The sequence below is a fragment of the Montipora capricornis genome, chromosome 13 (assembly GCF_036669925.1).
Source record: "Montipora capricornis isolate CH-2021 chromosome 13, ASM3666992v2, whole genome shotgun sequence".
In the NCBI taxonomy this organism is placed as follows: domain Eukaryota; kingdom Metazoa; phylum Cnidaria; class Anthozoa; order Scleractinia; family Acroporidae; genus Montipora; species Montipora capricornis.
Window position 1 is genome coordinate 37,868,322 of NC_090895.1, and position 10,000 is coordinate 37,878,321.

Here is a 10,000-nt window from a genome sequence, read left to right on the forward strand (position 1 = left end):
CTTGTTCAGGCCTCATCAGCATGACCTAGCCAACTTTTATTTTATTTGGCACGGGTGAAGGGAATTTTGAGAGAGGCCGTCTTGGAGAGGGGGAGGGATAGGGGAGCTAGGGGGGGGGGGGGGGTTGAAGTTTTGAATAGATTGGCGCATGAGTATTAAAAAGCAAGGAACTGTTAACTGTTATCCAGGAATTACAGTTAATGTTCAATGAAGCGATTTTTTAACTGTTATTTTTCAATGGATTCCGATTTTAGTGTGATCTGTCTGCCGCTAACTCTTTAATGACGCTGTAAAAATTGTTTTAAACTTGGTAATTTTTTCTACCAGCTGGTCAATACAGCTCTTGGAGCCCATGGAGTGAATGCTCGAAAAAATGTGATGGGGAACAAACAAGAACAAGGCAATGCATTCGCTCTTCAGCCGATTGTGGAGAAGACTTAACTGATAGAAGAGAATGCGGTCAGGCATCATGGAATTCTGGGTGCTTTTGTGAGTATGATAACGGAATTCTGTGATCGCGGGTTAAATAGTAGTAGTAGTAGTAGTAGTAAGACAGTTTATTAATAAATACACCTTGCAGCCAATTGGCTGAATTACGTGAAAAAAAATATATTTACAATAAAAATGTATATCGAGAATTTGAAATATATTACATACAATGGCTAATGATAAAGCTGTCTCTGAACCTGTTTGTCTTGCAGACAGGCGCGGCAAAAGCGCGAGTCGATCTCAGATTATAATTCTGCATGCTGAGAACGCACTGGCAGAAGGTGACTGAGTTTATGGTTCCCTTGCGTATCAATGTCACTGAAGATATCAACCTGATCTCCTGTACTTGTACCCCACCCTTAGCCCCCTCTTGTAGACTGTTATTGCTTTAATCTCTATTCTATGTCCGACATAAGCAAACATTAATTCACAGGTGTATAATAAGAATGGAGAGTCTGTCTCTCTACAGAATGTTGTCCACAGTAGTCTGTCTCTATCTGAGGCACGCTTCAGCCAGAAGTCTTACGCCAGATGGTGCAATACTAGCCGCCCAACCCCTCGAGCTCATTTGGTTTCAGTGGGCGCCGAATGGGCTTCGTGCAGGGTCTAAGCCAAGTTCGTTCCGAGGGCAGTCCGTCCCAAGTGAAAGAAAGCCCTGGATTCGCTCTGACGAAGGGCTAACGCTCGAAACGTCAGCTTTTAGAATCTCTGTACGGTGGCCAATTTACATTATCAATTCCGTTGATAAAACCAAATTTTTGTATACTACTTCCCCACCGACGCAGCACCACAGTTTCTTTAGAAACTACCCTTTCATTCATAAGTCCAAATGGGGTTTTTGACTGCAGGGCTCCAGGAATATACGAGCGCGAAACGACCCTGTGGGAGCAAGTTCGTTTTTTACAGTCGGATGGCATGGATCAACGCAACTACATTTTCTTTTTCTCTCCTATCCGCCATTACACTGACTTATGGAGATAAGTGCCAAGTGATATAGCCATTTGGCAGGAGGATCCCACTTCAAATGCTTTTACACTTCGAAGGTTTATACAACATTGACTGCAGATAATTTTCTGGGGTGTCCTCGTCCATCTGAAAGACACTTTTGCTTAATTGGGTTAATTAATATATCTGACAACCCCATAAAATTGATGAATTTCAATACTGCGAACTAATACTGTTTTTCACTTTTTTTTCTCAGCACAATTCATGATTATTGCCTTGGCAGTTATTGGAGCTGCAATTATTGTGGCAATTACCCTCATCATCTTGCTTTGCCGTAGAAACGAAAAAGTGAAGAAGAATAATAAGCTAGAAGAAGCCAAGTGAGTGCAAATCAATTTTACTGATTCACTAGCGAGAAACGAAACAAAAGCAGTTTCAGTAATTTACAACCTTGGAAAAATGGTTCACGATTTCATCCAATTAAAATCCTGGCTGACTTTAAATTAAATAAATCTTTATTTTAGCAAGTAGAAATCTTCAATCGAGGGAAATTTAGCTTCTAGTTAGCAATGCATATCTGCTTGAAGGCCCGTGCGATTTTGTTGAACAGCATTGCTGAAACCTTCCCCCCCCCCCCCCCCCTCCACTCCTTTCAACCTTGTTGAATACATGTTGAAGCGCCGTTGAATAGAGCGTTTTCACTCACGTGACCAGCAGCCATATTGGATTACCATCATGGCCGCCATTCCTTTGTTTTGGAACACCAACATGGCCGCCGTGACGTCATGTGAAAACGCTCTATCGATGTTGAATGAGTTTAAAACTGTTTAAACTTTGCTTCAAAAACCATTCAACGTTTCTTTTGTTATCGCGAATGTTGAATGAAGTCGAAGCCGTTGCTCCCCGCCTTTAACATTGTTGGGTATGCGCGTGCGCACTAATCACGGTCTCTTAATGGCGTATCCATGTCCGTGTCCATAGTAACAACCGGGGCTACAGCCTAGACTGAATACCGGGGGCCCGTTTCTCAAAAGTCCCGAAACTTTACGGGCCGTTTTCGGGTGTCACAATTCCCTTTGTATCTCAAGAACGGAGAGAATTTAATTCGTCAAACTTCACAGTTATTTTTCTTTTTGTTTTGTTATCATGTTGGTTCTAGTGCTATGAGTATTTTAAGTAGGGACTTAAGAGATTTACGACGGCTACGTTGTTTAAAACGTCACCTGAAAATATCACTGTGCTTTGCACTATCGTGAGTCCGGGACTTTTGCGATTATTCCATCCCGTTCGCGTCGCAAACTATCTGCGAAGGATCCTAAAAATAAGTCGGTAAGAACGGGTTTAAAGTAAGAATAGAGAGTAAAAGGTTCATATCTGTATGCTCAAGTTGTCGTCAAAACCTCGAATTCGGGGAAACAGCTATTCTTAGAGTTATTTTCATAGAGTTATGTCGTAGAGTTAGAGTAAAGGTTCCAAAATCCTGAATTCAGGATTTTGGCAGTCGTTAACCCTAACTCCAAGTCATAACTCTACTGAAATAACTCTATTGATAGTTAACCTCCGAATTTGGTGATTTCACGTAGTTGTTACGCAGGTTACCGCAAAAATATGTGCTAAAATGCGCCGTGCCGCACGTGCAGCACGATTATTTTTACTCTGTCAACAAATGATATTTTTATTTTTTGGCGTTTTCATTGCCGTAGCGGTCGTTGTTTCTTGATTTCCTATAAAAAGTAACGTTAAGCCCTGTGCAAACGGACGAAACATCTCCCAACACTGCTGGAGTTGTTGATTCTACAGATGTTCGATGGTGTTGGCAGCATTGTCCCAACATTGCCGGAGTTGTTGGTTCTGCAGATGTTGGATGGTGTTGGCAGCATTGTCCCAACATTGCTGGAGTTGTTGGTTCTGCATATGTTAGATGGTGTTGGCAGCATTGTCCCCGCAACATTGCCGGAGTTGTTGGTTCTGTAGATGTTGGATGGTGTTGGCAGCATTGTCCCCGCAACATTGCTGGAGTTGTTGGTTCTTCAGATGTTGGATGGCGTTGGCAGCATTGTCCCAACATTGCTGGAGTTGTTGGTTCTGCAGATGTTAGATGGTGTTGGCAACATTGTCCCAACATTGCTGGAGTTGTTGGTCCTGCAGATGTTGGATGGTGTTGGCAACATTGTCCCAACATTGCTGGAGTTGTTGGTCCTGCAGATGTTGGATGGTGTTGGCAACATTGTCCCAACATTGCTGGAGTTGTTGGTCCTGCAGATGTTGGATGGTGTTGGCAACATTGTCCCAACATTGCTGGAGTTGTTGGTTCTGCAGATGTTGGATGGTGTTGGCAGCATTGTCCCAACATTAATTGTTGGTTCTGCAGATGTTGGATGGTGTTGGCAGCATTGTCCCAACATTAATTGTTGGTTCTGCAGATGTTGGATAGTGTTGGCAGTGCTGTGCAAACGGACCCAACAACTTCCAACAATATAAGGCCGTGCACGTCCAGTGTATTATGGGAAGGATACGACTCATAAGACTTCGTAAACTTACAAAATTCGGCTGCCATCTTGTTTTCAACATGTTTATGCGTTGCTATCTCCAAGGAGACCATATGAAATGCGCGTGCGTGGCTCGAGGAGCTGTGGAAACCGATCCAAACTTATTGCGCTACGCTTCGGCGATCACGGAACAAAAGAAATGTTGGGAGTTGTTGGCTCAAAAGTTTGATCAGTTTCAAACTTCGCGCAATGTTCAACTCCCAACAACACGCAAATAAGACGCAACAGGTTTTGCAAACGGACCCAACAGGTAACACCCAACAATGTTGGAACAATGTTGGCCAACAATGGTGCGTCCGTTTGCACGGGGCTTTAGTAATACTGTACTGTAAGCAAAGCGATGTAAGCATGTATCGTTTTGATCGTAATCCGGTGATGTGGTGTAGATAAAATAATTAAATAAAAATAATTTTAAAAAGAATCTGATAAGTAAATAAATTCGGTGCAATTATCGCAGCTTTTCTCTCTCATATCAGTGCGTTTTGAGCCCTGCTTCTTATTCTGCTCTTGTTTTAGCTTGACTAGCTAGATTAATATGATTCACTTCATATACCATTTCATCAGTAATAATAATAATAATAATCATAATAAAAATAATAATAATAATAGTAATAATAATAATAATAATAATAATAATAATAATAATAATAAATGATATTTACCCAGGAAGCTCCACTCACGCGAAAGTGGTTTTAAGGGAGATCCTGCATTCGATCGAATTGGAATTTAGAAATTAAGAATTTAGATTAGCCTTTCCGTTATTTTCTAGGGGGCCTTGTACCCTACTTAAGTCCTATTACTTAGTTCATGGTTCTCTATTTTCGTGTGGTGCAAGTAAACTATTTTTGTTGTTTTGTAGAAATATAACAGAAGCTATAGAGAAAAAGTACGACAACGCTGTTTTCAATCCTTTGCACGCAGCAGCAAATTCAATGGGTCGACGTTTTCCAGCTCTGTCAAGCTTTCCTGACCCTTTGAAGGAACCTGAAGAGATGGATCTCGATAACTTTGCTTTCGACCAAGAAAGTTTGAACGAGAGTATTCAATCGATGTCGTTGGCATTCGGCACCGATGAAGAGTATCAGCCCGGCCGAGCGCCGACGAAAGACGAAGTAAAACCGATGGCCCTTAAAGTGGTTTCTGTTACAGAGACACAAGTTATCGACCGCGACGATGCGACTCAACGTAGCGAAGAGAAAGCGAAGGAAGAAAACAAACCACCACTGTATGCAGTTGTTGTCAAACCGAAAAAGGACGACAAGCCGAACATAGCCTATCCAGAGACGCAAATTATTGACATCGATGATGGGAGTCACGGTAACGAAGAAAAAGCTAAGAAAGACGACAAACCACCGATTTATGAAGTCGTTGGCAAACCAAAAAAGGACGACAAGCCGGACATAGCCGATGCAGGGACGTTAATTATTGATATCGATGGTCGGAGTCACGTTAACGAAGAAAAAACGAAGGAAGAAGATTTATGCAGTCGTTGTTAAACCGGAAAAGGACGACAAGCCGAAGATAGGCGACGCGGAGATGTACTAGTTGGTATGTTGGTTATGGTAGATGAATTAGGAGGGGCCGTGGTTTTCAAGGAGCTAAAAGACTTGAATCGCTGAGATTGAAGAACTACATTTCGACGGCACTTCCGGGTCTGTGTTAAATTTGTTGCCCGGAAGTATAGTTGAACAGACCTCTAGGATTTAATTTTTAAAAGTTAAAGAAAAGTAATAATTTTCTTAAAGCAAAGGATTAGCCCGAGTTTTATCATTTCAGGATTAAATCGTGTCATTTAAATCGTTAAAAGTCCGATTAATGAGGACTGCGATGACAATAGACACAAGTGTATGATAGAGACAGTTGAATAGCCCACTTCGGAAAATACCATAATGCTCTCTCAAAACAGAACTCGATCGAAAACAAATGCACGAATCATCTTTCGTCAAAAATGAAGCACCCTAGAAAGCTTGCCGGAGTGTTAAATCGATTCCTGAGGGTCGATTCTCAAAGATCCCGAAACTTTAAGGGGCCATTTTCGGGTGCCACAATTCCCTTTGTATCTCAAGAACGGAGAGGATTTAAGTCGTCAAACTTCACAGCCATTTTTTCTTTTTGTTACCTAACAAAAGTGTTAAAAGATCGGATTTCCAAAACGAGCGGTTGGCAGTTTCACAAATAGCTTTTCGGGTCCGAAAAGTTGTTAAGACTTTCCAGAACGGGCCACTGGACGTAAGCCTAATAATTCAGTGCCCTTGGCATGCGTTCCTACAACAAGAGAAAATGAGGGACAGAGAGGGAGGCTCAAAGCGTTGGCCGGGATATGTTATGTCCACGAAAGTTATTTTTAGACGAGCGGAAGTCTTTGTTCTAGGGGAAGTCTGTCTTCCGATACGTCCGCATGCAGTCTTGCTTCGCTCTCAGGTTCTTAGTGTAAAGAGAAATTGATGGCGCACGTGGAAGGCTAATGAATATATATTTTCTTTCAAACATCGGACCGAGGTTGGCCTGCATGCGGACGTCTTGGAAGACTTCCGCTCGTCTAAAAATAACTTTCGTGGACATGACAGATCCCAAGGGCTGGACCGGGAGCCTCCTTCTCTGTCCCCTCATTTTCTCTTGCCTACAATTATTAGTTCACTTTCCTGGGTGCTTCGTTATTTTTCGACTTAAAGAGTTTCATGCTTTCCTCTTCGTTTAAGGCCCTGTTTACATTAAAAAAAAAAAATTCATGGCAAGTTTCCTTAACAATTATCTTTGCTCGTGTAAATGATCAACAAGTTTTCTTTGACAAGTTTAACCTGTGCCCGCAATACTTGTACTTCAGCGGTTGCGTGGTGTAAATATGTTCCAGTCTCTAGCTTGTCGAAGCTCGTTCCAGATCAACCTGCTTTCGTGTTAGCCGCATTGCCGGCACTGAGATGAGCGTGACACTGGGAACTAAGATCATTAATATTCCTTGTCATATTTTCTTTGTCGTCCGTTTACACGAACAATCCTTGGCAAGTTTCCTTGTCCAGGGAAATTAATTTAATTGTTAATTTTACCCTATTTAGACGAGCAATTTTTCCTTGTCAAAGAAAACTTGCTCGTGTAGATGGGGCTTAAGTTTGGCTTGTTCAATGAAACGTAAATGAGAACGGCGCGTGAACTCGTGCCAAACGTTGCACGTGCCTGCACGTACCATAAGTTGCAAACTTTCTGTAACCTGTTTTAATTTTACCTTTTTAGCCCTGTATCTCGCGGTTTGCGAGCTGGTTTCCTCTTGTGACGTAAGCATCAGAACAAGCAACATAAGAGAACTGATTACAGTTTTGATAATTGCTATCCTTTGTTAATACAAAACACTCTTAAATTACGTCAAATTAATAAGTATTTGTACCTTTTGTGCTTCTGTTTGTGTAGCTTGTGGAAACCATGCTTTCATTTTCCGTCCAAAGTTCGACGTATAACTTGCGATTAAGACCGTGTTCAGGCGTTCACACGTACACTGGAGATTTTTTAATCCCGCAACTTTTTCCTAACGGATTTACCTTCCGTCCACACGTATCCAGCGAATCCTGCATGCGAATCCCGAACTTTTTGAATCCGCTCTCCAGAGTGGAAAGTCTTAGATACGCAAAGAATTCGAAATCGAATGGACTCGGAGTGGACCAGTCCGGATGTTTTCAAATCCGATGACGCTACAAACTCAGATCCAGTCTTTGCTGAGTCAATATTCAATATGCCGCAGTAACAGGCTTTGCACGGCAGCCATGTTGCATGGCAGGAACAATGAAAATGTTTTGAATCAGAAAGAACATTTGTTCCGATAGGAAAAAGAATCTATTGTTCCTGCCATGCAAAACCTCTATAGATTGTTTTCACATGACGTCACGGTGGCCATATTGGGAGTGTGAAACAAAGAAACAGCGGTCATGTTGGAGGAGTGATATATTCTTTTGGGAATTGAACTCTATTTTTATGAAAATTCTTCCTTTTGTTTTAGTATGCAAATATGGCTGCTGATCTCATGAGCGAAAAAACTCTATAGCTTCTCTTGTCGCCAATCGCGACCCCAGAGCTCTTCTCTTGAGTGAGGGAGAGAAGAGCTCTGGGGAACCCTGAAACAAAGTGTCCTCTAATTGGTTTTCGTGAAGAACAATCAAAAGCGTCTCTAATTGGTGCATTCATGTTAGCACGAGAAGTGTGCAGGCGCTGTAAGGTTCAAATAGCCAATATTTGGCTATAAGAACTCTACGGCGCATGTTCTCCTACTTAGAGTTTCCCAGAGCCTTGGGTCGATCCGAGGCTCTGGTGACGAGAATGCTCTTGTCGCCAACTCGCACGCCTGTTGGCGCATGCTCTGTTGACAATAGTCACATAGGAGTCCTGGGCCCGGTTATTCGAAAGCCGATTAACTCAGTAATCCAGGATTAGCGTAAATGTTTTTTGTTTCATGTTTTCAACTTCTTCGTGAAAGTTTCTTTTGCATATTTTTGTTTTTCAAGCTTGACTTCTTCTCATGTAAAGTTTTGCCGAATATCAGCGTTGAACAGCATTTGGAAGTAGAGAAATAAACTCCTTGGTTTGTTTTTAATCCGGGATTGTTATTATTCGGCTTTTGCACAACCGGGCCCTGGAGAACGGCTCCAAATGCGCGTGGACAGGCAAATTCGATTTGAATAGACCTCTTTCATAATGGCGGCCAAATAAATTATTCTTTTGTTTTAATGCTAATAAGCCCTGCTAACCTCGCTATGACGAGCAAATTTCAAAAGAATATTTGTTTTAAAACGAGGGCAGTAGGTCTAATTAACATAAATACAAAAGAATGTAAAAGTGGTGGCCATTTATGAAAGTGGTCTACACGCTTCGTGCGGACGTGAAAATTTCTTAATCCGCAGAGAAAAAGTTGCAAATTAAAGAAATATCCAGATACATGTGGACGAGGCCTAATATTTATCTTCGCAACAAGTGAACGTCATTACAAATATTTTTGTAACATTTATTCTGTAAAGTTGCTCGTAGATATTTTTTTGATATCAATGTAGAATCTGGAGCAGATTAATAAGTTTATCGGGATTAGAAGGATAAAGTTAAGTCTCGCAGTATAAAGTACCCTTAATTTTTCTCCATTCTTGGCAATATTTCTTTTGAAAATCTATGTTTAACGCACGTCTAAAGGGAAAACAGTATAATGCCTAACATTCATCGAACTCCTACTAAAGAATAGCCTTATACCCCATTCACACCAACAAGACATGTTTAATTAAACTTGGTTTAACAAAATAAAAATAAGTCACAGAAAAATGTAGGACTGGCTTTTCCATGAGATTCAGGTTTGTTTCAACATATGCTTTGACCTTTGCTAAATTCGTAGTCGACAAAAGTCAGTAAACATGATTTAAAAAGAAAACACTTTGAAACCGTGTTGAACTAAACATGTTTAAAACATGTTTAAGGTTTGGTGTGAATGGGGCATAAGACTCTTTAATCATTGTGACGTATTACTGATTTCGTTTTTGGTGTTTTCGCTCACGTGACCAGCATCCGTATTTGCATACTAAAACACAAGGAAGAATTTGCATAAAGATGGAGTTCATTTCCCAAAATAATATTTCACTCCTCCAACATGGCCGCTATTCGCTGTTTCTTTGTTTCACTCCGTCGTAACGTCATACGAATGTTCCGACACAGAAAGAGTTTTGTGTTTATTAGGGCAACCGTAACACGTCATAGTTATTCAAGATGGCGGTGCCCGGGAAATTTGAAAACAAAACTACTGATTCCGAAATTCGTAATTTTGGAGACAAACTCTTTCTTTGAAGAAAATTACCATCTTCCTGTCATGGAAGACATTCTCGTAACAGGAGAGGGCGTGAAAAAGTTGCTGCATGGCCTGAGAGTCCACAAAGCTCCAGGTCCTGATGGAATAACACCTTCAAGCGTTCTCAAAGAACTACACGAACCTATCGCTACTGCTATGACCTCTATATTTTCCAAGTCTTATGACAGAGGTGAAATCCCGGCCCGGAGGA

At 41.3% G+C, this 10,000-nt stretch overlaps 1 protein-coding gene across 1 annotated transcript in view; it reads left to right on the forward strand.

Annotated features, from left to right (window-relative positions):
* LOC138029201 (uncharacterized) overlaps nucleotides 1–6,696 on the forward strand; it is an 8,317-nt gene extending 1,621 nt beyond the window's left edge. Inside the window, exons 2-4 of the mRNA XM_068876906.1 lie at nucleotides 328–489; nucleotides 1,691–1,814; nucleotides 4,843–6,696. Of these exons, the coding sequence (XP_068733007.1) occupies nucleotides 328–489; nucleotides 1,691–1,814; nucleotides 4,843–5,479 (923 nt within the window). The 3' untranslated portion in view covers nucleotides 5,480–6,696. The remainder of the gene's footprint in view (nucleotides 1–327; nucleotides 490–1,690; nucleotides 1,815–4,842) is intronic.
* Nucleotides 6,697–10,000: the final 3,304 nt, after the last annotated feature.